This window comes from Halichoerus grypus, chromosome 2, assembly GCF_964656455.1.
Source record: "Halichoerus grypus chromosome 2, mHalGry1.hap1.1, whole genome shotgun sequence".
In the NCBI taxonomy this organism is placed as follows: Eukaryota; Metazoa; Chordata; class Mammalia; order Carnivora; family Phocidae; genus Halichoerus; species Halichoerus grypus.
In genome coordinates, this window is record NC_135713.1 from 140,761,849 (window position 1) to 140,786,377 (window position 24,529).

The window sequence follows — 24,529 nt, forward strand, 5'->3', positions numbered from 1 at the left end:
TCCCTGCCTGGCGCCTACCCACCTCGCTCTATTTACCTCTCATAAAGCCCTCTACCACCCTCTGCTGATCATCTTCAAGTCATGAGCCTCACCATGGTCATTTATTTAAAAAACGGAATGATCCCTAATTTGTGTTTATATGCACAAGAAAATGTATAATTTAAGAAATCAACACCTGTTAGTTACTATTAATATTACCTACTATTTTTTTTAAAGATTTTATTTATTTGACAGAGAGAGACAGTGAGAGAGGGAACACAAGCAGGGGGAGTGGGAGAGGGAGAAGCAGGCTTCCCGCGGAGCAGGGAGCCCGATGAGGGGCTCGATCCCAGGACCCTGGGATCATGAACTGAGCCGAAGGCAGACGCTCAGTGACTGAGCCACCCAGGCGCCCCTATTCCGTACTATTTTTTAAAAGCACTCCAACATAAACCAGGGTGTCATCACTCAACTTTCTGGATCCTCAATTTACTCATCACTAAAACAGGTGTCATAATACCCGCCTGTACAGAGGGATCCAAAGACGTGTAATAGGCTTAGCGCGGTGCCTGATGATAAGGAGCGCTCACTTGATGTCTGCTTTTATTTAATGAAAGCTGACTTAGTGCTTACAATATGAAAAAGTAAGGTATTTTTTGCAAGTACTGAAGCCTTGTAATAATGCTCTGGGTTAGGTAGTATTATCCTCATTGTACAGAAGCCAACGCGGAAGCAGGGAGGTTGAAGCGGTACCGGCGGGCAGCACGCCCCACCTAGACACCAGCGGGACCCACCCTTTTCTCTGGCCCCGCCCCGCCACGTTCAACACGATGGCCCCGCCCCGCGCCTCCGGCGCCGACGGAAACCAAGCCGACGTCTCGCGAGCTTCCACGTACACACTCCAACGCCTCTCCGCCTCTGCCGGGGAGAGCACATCCGGGTTGCTGGAGCAGGTGCCTCAGGCTCCGCCCCCTTTTACCAGGCACTCGCCCCACTTCCGGCCATTTCAGGCCTTTTTCCGCCCGTGTTTTGCCGGCTTTATCTTTGCTCCGTGGGTCGTTCCCGGCGCCTGGTCACGGTCCCTGCGCACCGCTCGCCGGGACCCAGCGGCTCGTCCCTCCTCCCGAATCTCTCCGAGGCTCGGAGCGACTCTGCCGTGCGTCTTCGCGGGCCGCCCGGGCTGAGGCCTGCCGCGCGCGGCGAGTCCGCGCAGGCCTGACCCCGCGTCTCCCGGCAGCTCCGTTGAGGCCGCCGCCGTCGCCTCGGGATGCCGGGGCTGGGGTCCGCGCCGCGCTGGGCGGCCGCCGCGGGCCGTTGGGGCTGCAGGCTGCTCGCGCTGCTGCTGCTGGTGCCGGGGCCCGGCAGCGCCTCCGAGATCACCTTCGAGCTGCCGGACAATGCCAAGCAGTGTTTCTACGAGGACATCACGCAGGGCACCAAGTGCACCCTCGAGTTCCAGGTACTCGGTGCTCTCCAAGTCCAGGGGCCCCAGCTCGCGGTTCCGGGGCCGGGGCTGCAGCCTGCTTGCGGACTCCCTCCTGCCGAGGTTTTTCCATTCTTTGGCTGAGGAATCACCTCTAGGTAGCCGAAGCGGGGCATTTGCCTTTCCTGTTCTAAGCCTGGGGCGAGAGCCATTTTAGACCAGATAGGAAGATGAGTGAAGCCCAGAAATGCTTCCTGTGGCCGTGACTTTTCCTTCATGCTCTAATGCCCTTCGTTTTAACGCCTACTGAACTTTCCTCCTTAGAAGACTATCCTTTAAAAAAAAAAAAAGTTCTTCCTGTGCTGTGGTGCTCAGTGTCCGGTCCCCTACTCTCCCTGACCCCCACCTCCACTTTAATCAGATTTAAAGTACTGCCAGTATCTCATTCCACTGCTTTTCAGTTTTTCCATTGATGTTCCTAGGACTTTTGGTGAATTCTGTCCCTGTCATAGGAAGAGCTCCGTTGGAGGCTGGATGAGCACCTGCCAGAGGTGTAGTGTAGAACAACACTTCGTTCTGCAAAGGGCTGTGATCAGTGAGAGGCCCCTTTTCGTCTTTGGGATTTTATAGAAAACAAACTTTATTTCACAGAATGTGGTTTTTTAAGTTTGTTACAACAGTCTTTATTTCTGTTTTTCTTGGTAGACTGACTTAACATATTTGAGCAGCTGTTGAGTGGTAGGTGCTGGTGATTACAGAAGTGGTCCAAATGGATAGGGTCACTGCCGTCATTCTTGATTCCTTACTCATCCTTCCCTTGTCTTAGTACCTGCTCATTCATCAAGACGGTGCTTTAAGGGCGCCTGGGTGGCTCAGATGGTTAAGCGTCTGCCTTCGGCTCAGGTCATGATCCCAGGGTCCTGTGATTGAGTCCCGCATCGGGCTCCCTGCTCAGCAGGGAGCCTGCTTCTCCCTCTGCCTCTCTCTCTCTCTCTCTCTCTCTCTCTCTCTCTCTCTCTCTCCCCCTCTCTCCCTGTCTCTCATGAATAAATAAAATCTTTAAAAAAAAAAAAAAAGACTGTGCTTTAAGAGCCGAAAATAGATAAAATGGTCTGATCTTTGGGATCGATGAGGGCTTCCTTTAGGAAGTGATTTTAAGCTCAACTCTAAAGGATTGGTTGTAAATACTTTGGTAAGGAGGGTGAGGGAAGACTGACTTTTGCAAGAGTGACTGGGTACTTGAGGACCATCGAGAGATCCAGGATAGTTGGGAATAAGGAGCTAGAGGAAGGGAGGTCAGAGGCCAGACCATGTGCCTTGCTGGCCTAGTTAAGGATTTTAGTTTTTCCTAAGAGATGGGAAAGCCCTCAGAGGGTTGTAAGCCGTGCAGTGCTGTGATCCAGGTATTTTTGGTAGCTGTGTGGATATTCAGTTGTGCAGGTAGAGAAAGTATTAGAGTGTTGGAGAGTGGCTGTGGAAGACAGCCTGTGCGAGTGGTCCAGGCTTCTAGGGTGGGAGGTGTGGGGAAGGAGAAGAGTGAAGGGATTGGAGAGAAGTTAGTAGGTGAAATCAGCAGGACTTGGTGATGATTTGGCTTCTATGAGTGAAGGGAGGGAGGCTGAGGATCACCCTTCGGTTTTGTTGAACTTCATGGATTAGAGCCAGGGGACAGAAAACAAGATAGCAGGAATTGTAATATAAAAGGGTGAGTATTTCAGGTGTCAGCGTCAGACAGTGTGCTTGGTGCTGAGAATACTACCACTACTATTCCGGGCTAAAAAAAATTAGCATCTGTTACGTAGCAGACAGTATGCCAAGTATTTCAGGTATGTTACTTAATTCTCAGGACAACTCCATAGGAAATAGATACAGTTCTTACTTCTTTTTTACTTATGAAGCTGAGGCTTTGAAAGCTTTAAACCCAGGGTCACAAAACTTAGCCAGTAGCAGAATCCGTATGCAGTCCCAGGTTAAATTCTTAACTCCTTTATTTTATACAGCACCTCCCAAAGATCAGTAAGACTGACCTTGACCTCCGGGAGCTTCCATGAACACATTACAGTCATACAGTATTAAATGCAACAGTGAAAGTGCACACTTGGTACCGTGCTGGCCAGAGGCGGAGGGGTCATCAGGGAAAGGTGGCAGAGGGGCTGATGTTTGAGTTGTGTCTAGGAGAAATGGGAGTTACTCTACAAGATGGCAGAGGGGAAAGGACATCCTAGGCAGGTAGTTTGTGAGACTCAATTCCTGAAATCAGCTTGAGCCCACACAAATACAGCGAGTAATAGTGTTGCATTGTAACTGTGGGTCCAAGGGCTTTAGGGGTGGTTCCTACCAGTTTGTCAGCACTGTTTCTTGGTAATAGTGAGATTGATGATGAAACAGTCTTGGTGAAACTGCCCCCCGAAAAGGCCGTGCTGTTGAGACTGGTTCCATGGTAGGAATATGTCAATGTGACCAGCAAAATAGAAAAAACCCAGCCAGTCCTTGATTTTGGGCTCCCTGGTTCCAAGATGTTCCTTGCACACTTGGGTGGTTCCTAATCCAAGAGTCTGTGTCCGGCTCCAGTCCTCAGAGAGGGAGGACAAAGGACCGCACCTAACCTCCCAACCTCTTTCTGTGAGACAGCTTTTGACTCTGGTAGTTTATATTCTTTTCCTGTAATAAGCTGTAAAGTGGTAAGCATTGTCATTGGGGGTCCTGATTCTTTAGCAGACAGGACCTGTTTAACCTGCCGCTGTTCCTGCGGGTGTAGAACAAAGACTTGTTCGCTCTGCTATTTTTGGAACACAGAGTCAGGAAGGGTATAAAAGAGGTGCCGAGGCTACCTTGAAGGAGGTGCAGAGGAGTGGTGTGGCATTGTTAACAGGTTTGGATTTTTTTGGAGGCCACAGGAATTGAGAAAAGGTTTTAAGCAAATAGGGAGGTGGGGAGATTGCCCCCCCAGACATGTGGGGCAGGTGTTACTGGCATCTGGAGGATGGAAACCAGAGAGGCTGCCCAACTCCCGCAAAGAATTATCCAGCCCTAAGGGAGCTGAGGTGGAGAACGAACCCCTGGGTTAGAGGGAGGAGAGATCGGGTTGTGGGAAGACCTTTTAGGAAGTTGTGGCTTTAGTCCTGTCTAGGCTGTGGATTAGGAATGGAAGAGAGAGGATGAATTTGAGAGAGGCAGTAACGTCAGGAGATTTCTGTGAGAACTGGACAAGTAGGGACACTCAGTTTGGGATGATTCCCAGTTTCTAATTTCCATGACCAGGCAGATTGTGAAGGGGTACTTTTTATCTGAAATAAGATCATTTGTTTTAAAGTTTGATGGAGGAAAAGTGGCATGGTGATCAAGTCTGGTCCTCTTCCGTTTGTGAACACATTTGACGATTCAAAGTACAGCGGCCACACGTGAACACTTGGGTATATAAAAATGAAGTCATGATTTTCACCTGGAGGAAAGGTGGTTGACATTTGGAGAAGTGGTAAATGCCCAATTGTTAAGACACTTTTTATGTCGAAACATTATATCCCTATGTTAATATTTGCATATTTTTGCAGTTCCCTAAGTACATAATTATACTTCATTTAATTATCACAGTGATCTTGTAGTTAGTTCAGTTGTCCATCCTGTCTCCTAAGTGACAAAAGGTCACATTAGCAGCCAGTCCTTCTTTGAAGTGCAAAGTTTAATCTCTGTCCTACAGACCTAGAATGTCAATATTACGCTAACCAAGAGGGTTCAAGCCTGAAAGTACAGGCTTGTGCCCCTGCTGCCCCCATCTCAGCCCTCAAACCCATGTCTCTCACATCATTCCCAACTTTGCAGCCAGCGCCCCTTCTTTCCTATGTCCCTCCCTCTCTCTTCCCGCTTAATTCTTGCTCCTATAAGGAGGCTTTTCTCCTCCCTAATCCTTTTCTGACTATGCCTGTCCCGTTACCTCAGGAAAAATCTCCCTCCCTTCTGTGCAACCCCAGTGGCCTATAAACTGTAACTGATTAAACATAAGCCCTTCAAAACAGCTCCAGAATCCTCTTCAGAACATTTCATTTACCCCTGGCTTTCCTTTCACATGTGATTGCCCTATAATACAAGCTTTCCAGATAAGTGGAAGATTTGTTTGCTTTTGTTTTGTTCTGTTTTGTTTTTGTTTTAATCACAAGTGTACAAACAATATAGTTTAGTCCTTAATGTTTCTCTGGGGAACAAGTTTGTAAAATAATGATAAACTCTTCGAATAGCCCACAAGCCTATTCAGTTCATAATGTAGTTCAAAACAAAATGTGTATCAAATTCCATATAACTGACCTATAGAAGCACTTACGAAACAAACCTGTTCGTAATTTGGCAGTGAAATGAGTTGAAGTTCTATAATAGAAACATGCTTGGGTGGCATGCCAAGGACCGATCTCCGTTCCTACTTCACCACACTATCCGTGTGTGTGCTTGGATGGTGCAGAGAGGAAACCAGGGGAGAAAATTTGGGGAGGGAAAATATTACATGGCAGTGAGCTTAAGGGTCAAGAGTCTGACTTTGGAGTTCAGGTTCTGCCTCTGCCTTTTGCTAGATGAGCAATCTTGGGTAGGTTGCTTGTCTTAACTCCGTTTCTCAGCTTGTCAGATGGGAGGGTGAAAACCCTCTCTTGTAGGGCCCTTGGGAGAATCAAGTGATGTAAGAGCCCTCCCTTAACTTGAACAGTCATCTGGCTGGTTAGCTAGTTCCCTCTCTACTGTCACAAGGAAATTTGTTCCGTTTCTATAAAGCTTGAACTGACATCTGCCTCCCAAATTCCATCCATTGCTAGAAAGAAAAAAATGTAAAATTGCCTGTGATAGGGAAAGTCCTTTGCCGATAGCCTTATTGTCATTTTAACAGGAAATCTGATTGCTTTCTCAAACTTGTTAGTTGCAGTGATATCTTCCTTTTTCCTCTCTCCCTCCATAGGTGATTACTGGCGGTCACTATGATGTAGACTGTCGGTTAGAAGATCCCGATGGTAATGTGTTATACAAAGAGATGAAGAAACAGTATGATAGCTTTACCTTCACAGCCTCCAAAAATGGGACATACAAATTTTGTTTCAGCAATGAATTTTCTACTTTCACACACAAAACCGTCTATTTTGATTTTCAAGTTGGAGAGGACCCACCTTTGTTTCCTAGCGAGAACCGAGTCAGTGCTCTTACCCAGGTAAATAAAATGTCAGCAATATAGTGGTGTGTTTAAAGAGGGGGGGAGCATAAATTAATATGCCTTAACTTATTGACGAATACAGAATTTTGAGACTTTTACACAGTCTTTAAGATCTGTCTTAATTCTTACAATAGATTAAGCATTTCACAGAGAATTTTGGACATTTTTGGTGAAAACAACTGTTGAAGGATTTTATGAACTTTTAAGTGTAAAGAAAATAAGCCTTGAAATAGGAGGGTCACTTCAGTGGGAAAGGACATTTAGGAAGACTGGACATGCTCCCGCATTCTGAAGTCATGGAGGGATGCGACTTCATAACCTGGCAGGTTGCTGTAACTGGAAACAAAATGATGCCTTAATTGATATGTAAATATGCCACAGGGTAGTGTTATACCAGGATTTAGTGTCCATTTACGCTGCTGTTAGAATAATGTTTGCTGTAACGTAAAGTAAAATATTAAAGATTAGTGGTAAGTCATCTAACAGAAAATAGTTAAAGGGCACCTGGGTGGCTCAGTTGGTTAAGCAGTTGAGTCTTGATTTTGGCTCAGGTCCTGATCTCAGGGCCCTGGGATTGAGCCCCGAGTTGGGCTCCCGGCTCTGTGCTTGGCGGGGAGTCTGCTTGAATAATCTCTCTCCCTCTGCCCAGCCATCTCTAAAATAAATAAATCAATCTTTAAAAAAAAATAGAGGAAAGGTAAAGATAGATTGGATTTTATTTTGAGGAAGACCTTAAAGAGAGAAAGATAAGGAAAGAAATTTAAAGTCGATGGACAGATGCTGCTCAGGTGGTAAGAAGGGCTCTTTAATTTCTAGTTTAAATATAGTCGGAGCTTAGATTGTATCTAAAAGATTCTCAATTACATATCCAGAGGAATTATTTACCACCTACTTGTTAGGGCCTTAAACTGGTATTTCATTCTTCCCAGGTTCTAGTTAGTCTGTTGGCCAAAGTCACGTGGTGATAGAGGCAGTTTTGAATAATGTGTAAGAACCTTAATTTCTAAACCTCCTGTGAGCATTAACAGGATGTATTCATGCTCATACTTTTAGAAATGTTCTCTCGTATTTTAGCATCCTGTATGAGTGGCACTTTGCTTTGTAAAAAGATTTTTCTTTGGGGCCTTTGTTTATAACTTAAGCTTCATGAATTTTAATTTGAATAAGAAGGTAGCTTGCCCTAAAAACCTTAATAGGTAAATATAAGGAATGCATGGTAATAAAGCAGTCAGTATCCATTAATCTCCTTTATTCATCTCACATTTTTTATCTTAGTCTTATTTTTCTCCTTTCAAAAGCTAGTAAGTCCCTCATACGGTAGTGATACTTACAAAACAGCTGTTCACACCTTAGAATAGAAAAAAATTACCAGCTGATAAATGCAGAAAAATTATAGAGTTGTTGTAAATCACCATTCTTCACCTATTAATAAGACGATGGATCTGGAGTAGATCGTGATTTCCGGTCACTGCTAAAACCACTCCGTGAAAGGCTGAGGGGAGGTTTATAGTGACTGGATCACACTGATACCACCTAAACCTAATGACCATTTCCAGATGGAGAGATGACTAGGCATTGTGTGTCTTCTGTGTGTCTTCACATTAATGAAGTACACAACATTGCTGGGGAGGTGTTCCCACCCAGAACATTCCATCTGAGTCCCTTCAAGTCTCTTGCTCCAACTACCAGTTCGTAAGAAAAACAGGATGGAGGAACACCATGGGGATATGGTCAGCAAAACCCAGGAAGTTGGAAATGCTACAGGACAGAGGACCCATTTCTTCAACAGATGGGAAGGGAAAGAAGCAGAAAGAGAACCTAAAGATTCAAGAAGACTTAAACGACACATCAGCCAAATGATTGTGTCGGAGCTGTTTGGATTCCGATTTGGAAACAACTTTTTTAAGATGTTTGGGGAAATTTGAACATTAACTTTCTATTGAAAAATTTTAAAAACTGTTTTTGATTATTTGATGTGTGATAATGCTCCCGGGGTTACACTTTTCAGCGTTGCTTTTCAGAAATGAGTATAAAGTGTAAGAGTACTGCTGAGATGATAACACACAAGGGATTTGCCTTCAATTAATTGGAGCGGGGAGGAAAATAGGTGAGGAATATGTGTTGGTGAAACAAGATTAGCCATGCGCTTGTTACTGACATGAGGGTTTGTTGTACTGTGCTCTTTTGAATATGAACTTGAATACGAACATTTCCGCTTAGCGTTTCCCTTTTTTCCCTACATTTTCTGTCTCAAAAATTATATGAATCCATGCAATTAGTCCCTTAATTTCTGTGATTTTCTTTCATCCAGCACTTCTTAACCCTCACTCCAGGTTGGGCTTAGGGGAATCCTTAACCATTCTGAATTTGTGTCAGATCCTTGCTTTTATGCATATGTCCAGGGTTAGTACCACTCACCACTCTGAGAATGCATGGAAAGTAGAGATCGGCTGGAAGCACCTCTGTAGCCCCCTCCCACAAATTAGAAGTCATTCATTTTAGCACAGCTCTGCTAATATTTGATTCCTAAGGGCCTAAACAAAACAACAGCAAAAACGTTCGAGTATCCTAATAGGTACATGGAATTTGTGGACCACATAATTACTCACACTTTTTAGAAGCATTTTAATGGACTGTTTTTATAAATGATTTCTTTCATACTTTGACAGAACTTTATTAAATGTTTGAATTCTTTTCTAGTGTCTATATTCCTTCACTAAAATTAAGGCAGGAAAAAAATATTCCCAGAATCTTTTGAGAGATTCTTTGGATTTATTAGTAAAAGGAGGGAAGAAGCTGTAAAAGTTTAAACACTTTAGGAGACGTGAGTCCAAATAACTTTGTGACATACAGGTATTATAGTGACTGAGTTAGCTTAATGATGTTGGGGTCCAAAAGGAGAGAGAGGAGCAAAAAGGAACGTGGGAAGGTTGCTAAGATAAACGTCACTTACTGGAGAGTTTTCCAGAATACAGGAAAATAGTAATGTTCACCACCTTCCTCCCCCTGCTTCCCACTCAGTGGTCCTTGTCACTGTCCTGTGTCATAGAAATATTTTTCTTTTGTGTGGCTGTGCACAATATATGTTCCTTCCTTAGTGATGAGGGGAAAAAACCCTCAGATCATTTTTAAAATTCTTAATATATGCTTTGTGATGTAGAATAAGTATAATTTAATAATAAAGTATTTCATCACTAGGATTAAGTTTTCAGCAGTAGAAAACCACTACACTGTGATGTGTAAGAAAAAAGGTTTAGACATTTAACCCTTCTCAAAGCAGATCATGTGATGAATGTGTAGAAAGGTAAAGTGCCATCAGATGAAGACTCACAGACTGATGCACGGTGAAACTGAAACCTCTTCCTGTTGAGAACAGTTGTATTGGCTCAGTTGACTGGCAGGAGGGAGGAGACATAGACATGTTTAGCAAATTGGTAAATTAAAAAACAAAGACATTGATGCTCTGACCTATCACTCTCAGACTCCTCTGCTTTTAAAATAGTTAATAACTTTGACTAAATCTATTTTTGTGTCCTACTTGGTTTATTTTTGCATATATCGGGGCTTTGATTTGTATTCTTCTTCTTCATCAAATTTACCAACCTGCCATTCTTGTCTTCCTAATCCTTCTTCATGCAAGAATCTGAACTTGAAATTCTGTAACTGCCAACTGTGACCAATAAGTGTTTCTGCTACTGTTGGCTCGGCGTTCCATCTGGTCCCTTACAGGTGCCACAGCTGTGACTTTCCGAGGTGGGGCAAGCCGCCGCCTTGCCGAGTCTCTGGCTTTACCGGTCGTCCTGGTGGGGATGGCTGGGAGGACAGCGTTGCTAGCACCACGGGCCTACCTGCGTGAGCGAGCGAGTGCCACTTTAGTAGCGGGCTGATCAAATGAGGAATGGAGATCAAATGGAAGGATGAATTACCCATACTAACTGGGAATCTTTCTCTTTAGATGGAATCTGCCTGTGTCTCCATTCATGAAGCTCTAAAGTCGGTCATCGACTATCAGACTCATTTCCGTTTGAGAGAAGCTCAAGGCCGAAGCCGAGCGGAAGACCTAAATACCAGAGTGGCCTACTGGTCCGTAGGGGAAGCCCTCATTCTCCTGGTGGTCAGCATAGGGCAGGTATTTCTCCTGAAAAGCTTTTTCTCAGATAAGAGAACCACCACAACTCGAGTCGGATCCTAACTACGTTTTGAGAATTGACGCACCATCGCCACCATGATATTGCTGTCCTCTGATTAGTTTTAGGTACCGAAGAACTTAATGTTGGCAACATTTTTAAACCTTACTCATACACTTGGTGGGGGGATGTACAGTGCATATCCCCAAGCTGTGGAAAGGACACCTTTTTTTATTTGTAAAGGTAGAAAAACTTCGGAACTTACTTTGGGCTCCCCATGTTCAATAGTCAGCACCAATGATCTTTTCTCGGTTGTTTCTATGTACTCTTCGCACACTAAACTGGTATTTTGATTTCTTCTGGCCATTTAAAAGTACTTTTCTTATAGGTAGTGGATATTTTAAAAACCTTCAATTTAATATCTGTGTGTTGTGGAGGAAGAAAATTGCCTTTTAATTGTTTATAGTGCAGTTTTGTTTTTCAGAAAACCAAAAGTGATTAACTGTAGCCCAGGCCCTATTCTGCACTGTTTAATTTGGGGGTGGGGGGGAAGCCACCATGGAAACGTTAGTTAATATTGATATAACTTTAAATCGATGCATCATGGTAAAATTTATTTCTTGCTAGCTTGGAAAATGTCAGATTTTTGGTTTTTTGTGTGTTTATTCTGTGATTTATAAGCAGATACATTCTTTTTTTCATGAAGACATTCTTATCACAGAGAAAATAGTATGTTTCGATAGTATAACAGTTTATACAAGCCTTAAAAATCAGACTGTTAAAACAGGTAGAGTAATTACAGAACAACTTAAGATTCTATAGTGGGAGGCAAGTGAAATGAGAAAAGTTTTAGCGAGTTATCCGCACATTACTACATTTTCATTGCTTTTACAAAGAAAAAAGGTGGTCTGTTTTGTTTTAACATTTTGATTGGCTGGTTCGTGCCCTAATGTGGCTTCAGTGTCTGAGTCATTCCCGGCTTAAATTAACAGTTGTAATATTCATATTGTAAAAGTGCCATATATTTTATCCTGATGGGTGTGATGCACTGAGAAGTTAGTTTCTTTGGTTTTTTCTTTCTGTCTTTCTTTTTTGTTTTGGTTTGGTTTGGTTTTTGGTTTTTGTCTTGCACATGTAATTTGTACAATCTCTGGTCAGCCACCCGAAGACGATTTGAAACTTTAGACTGCCGTGTGTTTCTCATTTGATCATCTTCATCGATTGTACTGCATTTAATGACTATTAAACAGTGCGTATTCTGTACACTATAGGGTTTAGACTGTGTTTGTATTTTATAACTTGTGTAGACTGAGCTGATTGATTTGTCAGATTTGTTCAGGTATTCCAGAAGAGAATACAAGACAAATACGAAACTCTATAGGTGTTTAAAGCTTTTCTGCTGTTAAAAAAAAAAAAAAAAAAGGCAACTGCTTTGTGCCCTGCCTCCCTCCCCCACCCAAGAGTGATGAGTGTTGAGCAAGACTGTCCTATTGTAGAGATTCTGGTAAGTGGCACATAGCTAGAATAGAATAGCAGTTCGAGTCACTTATCACTGTGGACTAGAAGTTAACTCTTAATGCTAACCTGTCTTTAACTGTCTTCAAAAAGCATATACATTTCTGCGTGTAAGAGCAGAACAAATTCATAGTTGTCATGCTTGCTAATTTCAGTTGCCACAGTGTAGCAAGGGACGAACCATTTTCAACCCTTGAATTCTAAGAATTTCCAAGACCAAATAGCAACTCCTTAAACTGTGTATCAGGAACTGGAAGTCTCAGATTTTGCAGATTTACCTATTTGGGTTCTTGCAGTGGAGTTGCCGTGCAGCTTTCTAAGTGTCCCTCTAGATTTAGATTTGCACGTTTTCAGCACTAGCGTTAATGTGATTGATAAGCACGGGCGTGCGTCCCTTGTCGTCCTCTCTGGCTACCGGTCTGCTCTGTTGACTTCGGACACTTAACACCATAATGAGGCAGAGTCAGGTATCATCAGTGCACGGAGTTTAGCATAGGTAATGTAGTCATCTGATCTGTGCCTATCAGAACTTCATGATACTAGACTATTACTACAGATAACTTTTGATGAAACTATTGAGATCGGTTAAAATTTCTGAAATCACCACTGTTACCCGCTGTAGAAAATAGTACAGGCTTAGTCTAGTCTGTATGTAACTGGTTCAAGTTTGATGGCTGTCTATACTCAACTGGGTATGTATATGTAAATTAGAAAATACATCTCTATCCAGACCTAAATGTTAAGACCTTTTTTCTTTCTTCCTCCTACTATATAATTTGTAGCTCATCTTTTTTCTTTAATCCTTTCATAACTTGTTGGAACAGTTTGAATTTCCCAAATATTTATGTTTAGACAGATGGCTCAGAATATATATTTAACATCACTAGCTGTATATATTTTTAAAGTAAAATAAATAATGGAAAGGGACTTGATACACAAGTTTATTACTAAAATTTCAACTGTGTGAAGATCCATTTAAAGATATTACTTTGCTAATAATCTAAACATTCTTTTTTCTATTAAAGAAACAAATGGTTTGTGGTTCACAGCTTTCATCCTGACTGATACGATAATCAACTTTGAAAATACAGTGAACTGAAAAGCAATTTTATTCTTTGAAAGATTTCATTTAAATCTCTGTACATCCACTTTTGCTTCAGTTTGTAAATGTGTAACATTTATAGTTAAATAGGACAAAGCAGAGCCTATGACTATTGTTTTAAAAAATTAAACAAGTTAATATATAAATAATCCAAAGGGGGTTTTCATTTACTTTTGAAAAGAAAAATTTCTCTAAACACATGTTGGTTCTCTAGGATTGCACCAATCAATTCTTGTAGAATAAAAAAAAAATCTTTCAACAAACTGACTTCATTTGTTTCTGTCAGGATTTGTCTTTTTAAAGCTCCTTACAGACCTGCAGCTTGGGGTACAGTTTGTAGCAAGAGAGTGATTTTTTTTTTTTTTTTAAGCAGGCTCCACACCCAGCGTGGAGCCCAACTCAGGGCTCAGTCTCACAACCCTGAGATCATGACCTCAGCCGAAGTCAAGAGACAGACACTCAACCAACTGAGCCACCCAGGTGCCCTGAGAGAGTGATTTTTATTTGTTATTTCATTTAAACATCTCAGGGGCTGGCCAAGAAAGATAAAGAAGAGGAATATCACCTCTAAACTACCTCCTTTTTAACCTTTGTGCATTTTTTACTGCAAGTTTAGGTGAAAAGGAGTTAAGCCCTCAGTTCCCTAAAAAGCTCTTCGTTTTTGTGGGGTTTTTTTTTTTTTTTTAAGTAAATTAACCTTAGGTTGTTCAATACCAAGTTTCCTCGGGTTTTTTCCTTTCCCTTCATAATGCAGTCGTAGGGGACATCCTGGTTCCTGGGCAAAATTCAACAAAAGTAGCAGAGAAGGAACAGCAAACATAGGTTAATATTTATTGAATGCTTACCCTGTGCCAGGTGCTATGCTAAGTATTTTACTTGTGTCGACACGTTTCATCTTTGCGATAATCCCGTGAACTAAGGATATTCTTCCCATTTCACAGATGAGGAAACAGAGGCATAGGAACCTTCCTATATCTCAGTCGTGAGCAGCAGCAGTGTGACCCGTGGCAGTCCCGCTCCAGAGCCCTCTCCAGCCACTGTGCAGCACCGCCTTACACACACCAATTAAGGGTAGATCTCGGAAGGCTTAGCTATCTTGATTTCGGTACAACTCAACGGCACTTCAGGGCTTTTTGGCTTTGGAGTCACAGCCAAGTTCAGATTATGGTTGTGTGACCTCACACAAAGGATTTTATGAATTCTCTGTATTTCTGTTTCTTCATCTACTGCTAAGGTAATATCTACTATAATGAGAGGTATTTATGAAACACTTAGTGCCTATCGTAGATAAGCACTTCATAAATAGCTCTGTTTTTCTCATTGGTCCAGTTCTAGTCTCTTGATCTTTAGGTTCTGAAGTTCTTACTGTAGCCTCTACTCGTATGGCTCTTAAATAATATGTAACACAAATGTGAAAGCGTTTATCTATTGTGTACTTAATAGTCTGCTAGACGTTTCAAAAATGAATAAGATAGTCTGACCCCCAGGAACCTAACTTAGTTGGAGACAGGATAGCTCTATGAGCAACTAATGTTACATAAGTAGTGAAGCAAAATCGACTTGGAGAGTCTCAAGACATTCTAGGATGCTAGAAGTAAAGAGACTACAGGATCTAAAGACTTACTCCCCAAGGAGTTTAACTCTGTCTTCCCACAGGGGAAGCCCATGGTTGTCCAACTAGGCCAGTGATTAAGTGGATTAATCTCTAATTCAGGGATATGGGCTATTAGCCAGTCTCCGTTGCTACGTATTGAAAAAACATGTTCTTTAACTTTGTTAATAATAAAAGTGATGTTTGATCTAACTTCTCTGTCATGGTTGTTTCCAGATCTGGGAGGAAATACAAGGATGTTATCACCAAATGCACTGTTTTTCAGTCCACATTGCCCCATTTTATCCATAAGATATTAGAAGTGATCATATTACTGGCTGGAATCAAGATAGACTAGAAGTAACACTGGCCTGGCACAGTCTCTTTTAGCACTGGTAACTACTAGTGATTACTACTCCTTTAAAAAGAAAAGGCAACACAAGAATTTGAGAATGAATGGTTCAATGAGTAAAATCCACTCAATCCCACCATCCACTTGGATGTATTTAGGTTACTTTTATAGATACATGTATATATTTTAAAGAATTGGTATTATATTGCCTGAATAAGATTTTCAACTTAAAATTGTGAATTCTGACATAATACAGAAGTTATTAAATATGTATAATTTAAAGAGAAGTAATGTAAAGCATACATTCGTGTAACCAGTGCTCAGGTTAAATGCGGCATTCCCTGCACCGTAGTAGGCTTCTGTGTATCCTTAACTGATCACATCATTGACCTTCCCTAGACAACCAGTATTCTGATGGTAATGAAAATAATTTTCTTATTTTTCTTTATAGTCTTATCAGTTTTGTGTAATAGTTCTTCTCAAGCCACTCTTTAATTTCCAAACCATCACAAACTGATACTTGTGTAAATACAAAATCACGTGCTTCAGTATTTTGGCACCATCAAATTACTATCAGCCTTTGTAACTGCTTGCTTTCTAGGCATGCTTACGTTCTCTTTTTGTGCTTATCTCTTCTTCAACCAGTAACAGTTGGGTGTGGCCTTGTGGACCACACTGTGAATAGCACTGATGATAGTTTTGGTTTTTTTAAGATTTTATTTGTTTGAGAGAGAGAGAGCATGAGCAGAGGGGGAGGAGCAGAGGGAGACAGAGAAGCAGACTCCCCGCTGAGCAGGGAACCTGACATCAGGCTCCACCCCAGGACCCTGGGATCATGACCTGAGCCGAAGGCAGACACCTAACCGACTGAGTCACCCAGGTGCCCTTTATTAAAGTTTAACAAAGTATTAAATCCTATTTAGTCATTAGGATAATACATGTATTCTCTTGTGTTTTGCTGAGTCATCCACGTTGATGCCTATGGCTGTCGTTGGTTTCCATTACTGGGTAGCAGTCCATCCTGTGAGTACACTGCAGCTGTGTGTCTCTTCTGCTGTTGCTGGCACTTGGATTTTTGCAAAGCCACGAAGAACATTCTTACACATCTGTCCCATTGCATATGTGTAGGATCTCTTGAGACTAATACCTCCAGGAGTAGAACTGTTTGCATATGGAGTAGGTGCATCTTCATCTCTACGAGGTCATATCTCACTTTTTGAAAGCGATTGTAGCAATCAGTGCTTTGACCAGCAGCAGGGGGACGGCTCCACATTTGGTATTGTCAGACTTGGAGACTTTCAGAAAATCTCCTGGGTGTGTGACATCCTAAAGGCAACACTGAAGAATTTGAGAAATAATAGGGCAAAGAATACAATCCACCCATAATCCCACCATCCATTTAACCTGTACCCCTGAAACAAATAATACATTATATGTTAATAATTTTTTAAAAAATGTATTTCAGTTACCTTTTTAGAAACATGTATGTGTTCTTAAACTGGTATTCTACTTGGTGTTGCTTAATTTGCATTTCCATGAGGTTCATTTGTTTGCTTACCATTTGGATTTCTTTTGTAAAGTGCCTGTTCAAATCATTTGCCCATTTTTTTAAAAAAATGGGATTGTTCCAACATTTTTTGGTTCACAGGATCCCCTTATAAATTCAGGAGGCTAATCCTTTGGTTATAACTGTTTCAAATATTTTCTCACAGTCTCTATCTTTCTGATCCTAATGCAATGTATCAGTTTTTGTTCTGTATTGTTGGTGGTTTTGTGTCTTGTGGAAGAAATACTTCTCTGTCCTGGAGTCGTGAATATCTTCTTTTGTGCTATGTTCTAAAATATGTAAATTTTGTCTTCTACTTGAATCAAGTTTTGTGTATAGGATAAGATAAATAACCTCGTTCTTGTTTTTTTTGTAATTCCTTGAAAACTCCTCTTTCTCTGTTTTGATTTGCCATACCAGTTCTGTCATCGATAAATGCCCATATCTGGGCTCTTCATTCTGTTCCATTGGTCAATCTGTCCATACATCAGTAACATATTGCCTTAATTACTAAAGATTTTAAAATTCTTGATGTCTGGTAAAACAGGTCTTTATACCTTTTTCTTCGAGATTTTTGGCTGTCATCTATTCTTTGCATTTTTGTGCAAAGTTTGGAATTAGCCCAATTTTCAACTAAAAATAATCTGTCACTTTTCTGTATTACTGTCATGGGTATTTTGCTTGGATCTTCAACTTCTTAGTCTAATATATATTTAAAACTGTAGATTTCCTTCTAAATGCGACTTTAGCTGTATGTTCATTTTCTGTGCTCTGTAACAAGTGACCGCAAGTTTACCCGTCTACAACAGCGTACGTCTCTTATCTCCCAGTTGCTCTGGGTCAAGAGTCTGCGCACAGCCTAGCTGGGTCCTCTGTTCAGGGGTTCACAAGGCTGCATCAGGTAGTCACCTGGACTGCGTTTTCAGCTGGAGCATGGGGTCTTCTTCCACACTCCTCAGGTTGCTGACAAAATTCAGTTCCTTGTGGCCCTCCGTCACTAGAGGCTGCCTGTCCATATAAGCAGATCACGTACGTCTTGACTGCATGCTGCTTCCTGGCCAGGAGGAGAGACTCTCTCTGCTGAGTCCCTTTCACAAAAGCCCAGCCAGGATTCACCTGTGAGGTCACAACCACCCAGAATAAGCTCCCTTTTGACTAACTCAGAGCCAACGGAATAGGAACATTGATTGCATCTCCAAAATCTTTTCATCTTTGCCCTATCTGTTGGTAAGAAGCAAGTTTGTAGGTTCTGCCCTCACAAGGGTATGGATATGGGGATCTGTTGTAGAGGCTGTCTTGGAATTCTACCTATCACAGACCCATTCTACATGTCTGGTGATCTGTTTTAGTTGCTTATTAACTTCAGAGTTTTCTGATTTCATTATTACTTGTGTTTGACCCACAGATATTATTTGGAACTAGAGTTCTTAATTTTCAGCCATAGCTATCTGAGTGATTGCATTGTTATTAGAGAATATATTCTCTGCGTGATTGAAATTCTTTGACATTTGTTGACAGTTGCCTTATGACTCCATTTACCTCCCTCTCAGTTTATATGATGTCATGTATTTTGTATCTTTAAATATGTCATGACTATTGTTTTGTATAGTCAGTATTCCTTTAGGTTTACCCATATCTTTACCATCCTTTTTGCTCTCTGTTCTTTGCTGTGTCTTTGAGCTACCATCTGGAACAATTTAGTGTAGTTTGGCTAGTGGCAGATTCACCTGAATTTTTTTTTGAAAATGTCTTTATTTTTCCTTCCCTTTTTTTTTTTAAAGATTTTATCTATTTGAGAAAGAAAGAGAGTGAGAGAGAGAGAGCATGAGCAGGGTGAGGGGCAGAGGGAGAAGCATACTTCCCACTGAGCAAGGAGCCCGATGCGGGGTTTGATCCCAGGATCATGACCTGAGCCGAAGGCAGACGCTGAACTGACTGAGCCACCCAGGCACCCCTTTTTCCTTCATTCTTAAAGGGAATTTTTTTCTGGGCCTGGAATTCTCTTTGGGTGAAGATCTTGAAGATATCTTCCCATTGTCTTCTGGCTTCTGTATTGTTGCTATGAAGAAATCAACTATTCGTCTCTTGCTCCATTGAAACTAATGGAGTTTCAGCTCCTCTGGCTGCTTTCAAGGTTTTTTCTTTGTATTTACTTTTCTGCAGCTTTATTATGCTGTGTCTTAAGGGAGGATTTCACTGTATTTTTCCACTTGGATTTTGTTTGGCATCTTGGGTATGTGGATTGATACATCAATTCTGGGAAATTCTCAGCTATAATCTTTAAATACCGCCTCTGCCCAGTATTCTCGCTCCTTGACTTCTGGGGCTCCAACACATGTTAGACCTTCTTTGGTGTATTTCCTGTATCTTCGTTTTTCTAGATGTTCTGCATTTATTTTCTCTGCATCATCCTAGATGGTTTCTTCTATAGCCTATAAATCATGAATTCACTTTTCAGCTATTTCTAATTGGCCATTAGCCTCATTTATTGAGTTCATAATTTCATTTTTTATATTTTTAATTTTGATTTTGTTGTGTTTTTTTGTTTTTTTGTTTGGGTTTTTTTTGGTTAGGTTCTTTTTCTTACCTGCTCTGTTACATTTTATGGTCTCCAGTTCCTTGCTGCATTTTTAAGTGAGGATTTTATTTCCATGCGTTATCCTTTGTGTCTGAAAATTCTAATATCCACAGCCTGCTATTTCTAGTTCATGTCGCTGGTAATTAGTGCTGTCCTTGGCATTGTCTTTAACTGTTTGCTTGAAAACACTGGGAAAAAAATACAGAAATAATTTGAGATCTGGGATGACTTTATCTTCCTTAAGAGGTTTTTATTTCTCTCTGCCAAGTGCCTGAGGTCATTAGGAGTCTGGAACCTAGGCTTTAGATTCTCTGTCTCCCTCCAAATACCCACTGCACTGCACTCTGTACCCCGACTCCAGGTTACAGCCCCTGGGCTCCAGTCTTTGCCTTTCCAACTCTAATTGTTGGTGAAACTACAACTCTGCCTCTCTACTAATTCCTCTAGACTGGTAATCCACCATAAGGGCCAAGTAGTTCTGGCACTATTTCCTGAACTCTAATCCTCTTCCTTAATTTGACCTGGTAAATCCTATCTTTTATGTCTTCAAGCAGATGCTTACTGTGTTTCCTCATGTTTCATCTTCAGTGAGAACACTGGTCCAAATGACCTCTTTTCTCAACACCACCTCCAGAAATCCAAGGTTATGCCTGCTCGTGAATAAGACTTGCAACCCCTGTTCGTGAATAAGACTTGCAAACCCTTGGGTGACTTGAGGAAGGAGTTCCAGGTGACCCCCAAGTGATACATACCCTTTTATCAGTGAATGACTCATTTCATTCTTTCAACTATTTTTTCAGCGCCAAGGACGTTCTACGCTTTTTTCCCTAGAAATAGGGATTCAGGGATAAACAAGAACTTACTGTTTTGTTCTAGGAGACAGACAAGTCAGTTTTCACAGGAGAGGTTTTTAGCCTGGGGTAAACCCCTTAAAATGATTTACAAGATTTTACATACATCTTCAGTCTTCTGGAGAGTTTGTGGTTTTCATCACATTCTCGAAGGAGTCCATGACTCAAGTAGTTTTAAAGAATCACTGCTCTGTGTGATATTAATTTTAGCTTTTTCATATTAATAAAAAGGTTTAGATTCTAAGTCCAACTTGTTTATTCTGCATTGCGGGAATTGGAGGGTTGGTGTGATTAGCTTTACATAAAACTTTCTACTGTCCAATAGATGCTTGACTCAATGTCTATTGTGTGTTAGGCAATGGGGGGTCCTGATAGTTTCTGTCCTCAAGGCATCTGGGCACAGACCCTAAACAGAAAATTATAATATCTTAGGTGAAAGTAGTAGTTCTCAAACATCAATGCTATAAGAATCAACCATTCTACTTGTAAAATACTGATCTTTCTCAGGTTCTTTCCCCTGACCCTGAAACTTTGATTCAGTAATTCTGGAGTGAATCTTGGAAATCCCCCCAAGGATTCTGATGAAGTGTTATACCACATTCTGAGAAGAATGGCAAACTCTTTTGTAATACTATGTACCTGCTGTTCTGTGTTCTACATTTAAGCTATATAATTTATTTTCTCCTCTGAACAGTGCTTTTTTCCCCCGTGGTACCAGTTAAGAAACCACAGAACAGTTGAGTTGACTTGTCCACAGTCACCCAGTTAGCACTAGAACCAGGGTTTAAGCGCAGATATCTACAGGGCAGCCTGGTGTCTCCCCTATGTGTATGGAGCCTCCCAGTCGTGCAGACATATGTGAAGAGTTCATCCTGACCCTCAGTGGCTCTCGTTTCCAGGGTCTTCTGTTAAATTTCTGGCTAGTCCACTGGTCTACTCACCTCAGATGCATCCAGTTTCAGGTTGGCGGAGCTATGGGCTTTCCCCATTTATTTCCTCCCAAGTTTGCCATTTTTGTTGCCAGCACCATTAGGAATGGACTTTTTGCCCCATCCACTTCAAGTCAAGTTAGCGCTCTCCAGCAGTGTGCGTGCGCTCCTGGCTTTCGGTGTCAGCCTCAGCCTGGTAACAATGTGGCACCAACAAGCTGGGGAGTCGGCGGGGAGTTGGGAGATCAGAACAGCTTCTGGCAAGTATGCCACACACTCCCACTACTCCTGCCCACAGTTCACAGGGTTTTAAAAAATGAATAAATGATTCTCAATTTGTTGTTTGCCTTTGGTCAATTTCCAGAGTCCTCAAATGATTTTTTTTTTTTTAAGATTTTATTCATTTGTCAGAGAGCGCACAAGCAGGGGGAGGGGGCAGAGGGAGAAGCAGGCAAAGAGCCCAATATGGGACTTGATCCCAGGACCCTGGTATCATGACCTGAGCTGAAGGCAGACACTTAACGACTGAGCCACCCAGCCATCCCTGAGATGATTCTTTTGACGATTTTTCCAGTTTTTTTTTTCGACAGGGCGGACAGTGGCGGGTGGTGAGATTTGACATCTTCACTCCATCATCATTAGAATCCCTCCTATCCATTTTGTCAAGTCTGGGATTTGATTTTAGCCCACTTACCATCTATTAAATTAGCCTGTTACTGTTTGATGCGTGCTGGCAGAAAACACAAGACTCCTGGCACAGAGACAAAGGACTTGGTTACCCATGGCATGGCAATGAGCGTTACTGTCAGCATATTTGCAGTGGTTCTTCTTGCTCACAAGTCCCACGGGGGTGACGTGAAGAGGCTTAGGTGGGTGCTATACATAGTGGGTTTGTGTCACGTCTGAGGAACGCAGAGCTTGAGGAACCCCCCACTTAAAGCAAGGAGTAAGCAAGCCTGTCCTTTGTCCTGGAGGGAGACATCACCTCATGTCTCAAGGTTGCTCACTTTACCAGCCTGGGAAATGGCTCAGATAAGGAGTAGTCAGGGTCTTGCATTCCTGATATACCCAGCAAAACATGGAAGAACATGAGAGACACATGACAACTGTCTCTCCCAGCTCATTTTACCTAGTTTATTGGAATGAGGTTGTTAATATCTTTCATCTTTTAAATTTCTTATTATCTGTAGCAGTGCTTCCTTTTTACTTGTAGTGTGATATGTTTTTCTGTCCCTTTTTTTCCTGAGTAGTTTTACCAGTGGCTTATTAATTTTATTAGTCTTTTCCAAGAACCATCTTTTGCTCTTGTTGATCCTCAGCTACTTTTTCTACTTCTTTGATTTCTGATCTTATTTTCATTATTTCCATTTTTTTCTCTATATGGATTTCATTTCTTGTTCCCTTCCCCCACCCTAATTTCTTGATATGGATGTTTAGAAAGTTGATTCTCTGGCTTTGTTTTCTAGTGTGTACTTTTAAGACTAGACATTCCCCTCTAGTTATATTTTTAGTTATATCCCACGAGGTTTGATATAAGGTATTTTTAATAACACCCAGACCAAAATATTTTATGATTTCTGTTGTGATTTTTTTGACCCATGGATTATTTTGAAACGTGTTAATTTCCAAACATAGGGGTTTTTCTAGTTATCTTTTTGTTTTTCACACTAATACCTAGGTGGTCAGAGAACTTGTCCTGTATTTCAATCTTTTGATTTGTTTAGATTTTTCTTTGAGATGTGCTCTGTGGCCAAAAATATGGTCTAATTTTGTTACTGTCTGATTTTGTTAATGTTCCCTGTGTACTTGAAAAATATGTGTCCTGAAATTGTATTGGGTGCCATAATCTATGTATGTCAATCAGGTAAAGTTCATTAATCATGTTCAAGTCATTTCTAAACTTACTGAGTTATGTGTGGGTATGCTGGGCATAGGTTAGATATCCAGGGAAATGGTTGAGTAAGCTAAAGAGGTCAGAGTTTCAAGACCTTGAGAACACCAGCATTTAATGCCAAACGTTTCAGGAGTGTGAAGCCACAGGAAAAACATTTTACATGTGGGAGGAGCCATCTCTTCTCTGATTTAATTAGCACTCCTCCCCACTTGGCTTATTTCATTCATTCATCATTACCAATGAACGGATCCTGAGTTGCCTTGCTGGTTCTCATTCCTATTGTCTTTCTCTGGGACTAGACTGCACAATCTCCATGAGGACTGGAACCACGCGCGTTTTCTTGACGCTATATTCCTCCTGCCCGGCACACAGATGATACCAAATATTTGCGGCATAAATGATTGGTGCATTTTCTTGAAATGTGTACTTGATAATTTGGGGAGAAAATTAAACTCATAGCCAATTTAACACATTGTCTTAGTACACCACGTGAGTATTTATGAAGAACAATGCAAATTTGGATCAATTTAAAATATAAAATGGAACAATTCAAGTAAATTTGCCCTTGACACTGGTGACTCAGGGTTGGTTTATGAATGCCATGTGGGTGGTGAATGGGGAGATGTTTATCACATTTGTCATTAGTGGTATTTCAGGGGAAAAACTGAAAAGCACTGATTTGAAGGGTTGTTAGGTGAAGTACAGGGAGAGGAAATTTTGGCAGGGAGTAGGGGTTGCCTGAGTATTAAAAAATGGAGGTGGAGAGCATTTGTGAACTGGGTTGATAGGGTACGACTAGGATTGGGGGCTTGAGGTAGATAGGGTAGAATTAGGTATTTGGCTTTATAAGGCTTTTTTTGCTTCTTTTACTTGATTGCTTTTTTGTTCTCCCTTCATATTCAGCGGAATTCCAGTCTGTTTCGGTTGGGCGGAGGGAAACCTAGAGAGATAATTTGGTGGCTTTTTCGCAGGGGTTGATGCGCCCCGCATCCCTGCCCAAGGCCGACGACAGCACTAGTCAGTGAAGGGGCCCCAGAGAAACCAGGGGGCAGCCTGGAGGACTGGGGGAGCGTCAGAACCTCGGGAAGCGTCTAGGGTTTGGGTAAGCCCGGGGTTTCTTTCCTTCAGAGTTTCGGGGCTCCTGTCTGGGATACGCGAAGGCAGCGGCTGCAGCCCTCATCCCAACACCTACGTCTGTGCGGAGCAGACACACTGGCGTCGACCGCACCCACGGCCTCCAGGCGAGGGCGTCCGGGGACGTTAAAAAGCCGCAGCTGCGCAAGGATTGTGCCTATGCGCCTGGGTGACAGTCCCCCCCCGCCGCGCGTGACTGCCGTTCCTCCGCCCCTCCTGGCCCTCTCGTCCTTCTGCGCAGAGACCCCAGGAGGGTTCCTGGGATCGGCTGCCTCGGGGCCACCCTCTGCGGGTTCACGCCCAAGAGCCTACCGGCACAGAAG

At 41.9% G+C, this 24,529-nt stretch overlaps 1 protein-coding gene across 1 annotated transcript; it reads left to right on the forward strand.

Annotated features, from left to right (window-relative positions):
* Positions 1-938: 938 nt before the first annotated feature.
* Positions 939-11,977, forward strand: TMED7 (transmembrane p24 trafficking protein 7). The gene is made up of 3 exons (XM_036078984.2): positions 939-1,438; positions 6,339-6,584; positions 10,543-11,977. The coding sequence occupies exons 1-3, from the start codon at positions 1,247-1,249 to the stop codon at positions 10,777-10,779; spliced, it is 675 nt and encodes a 224-aa protein (XP_035934877.1). The 5' UTR covers positions 939-1,246; the 3' UTR covers positions 10,780-11,977.
* Positions 11,978-24,529: the final 12,552 nt, after the last annotated feature.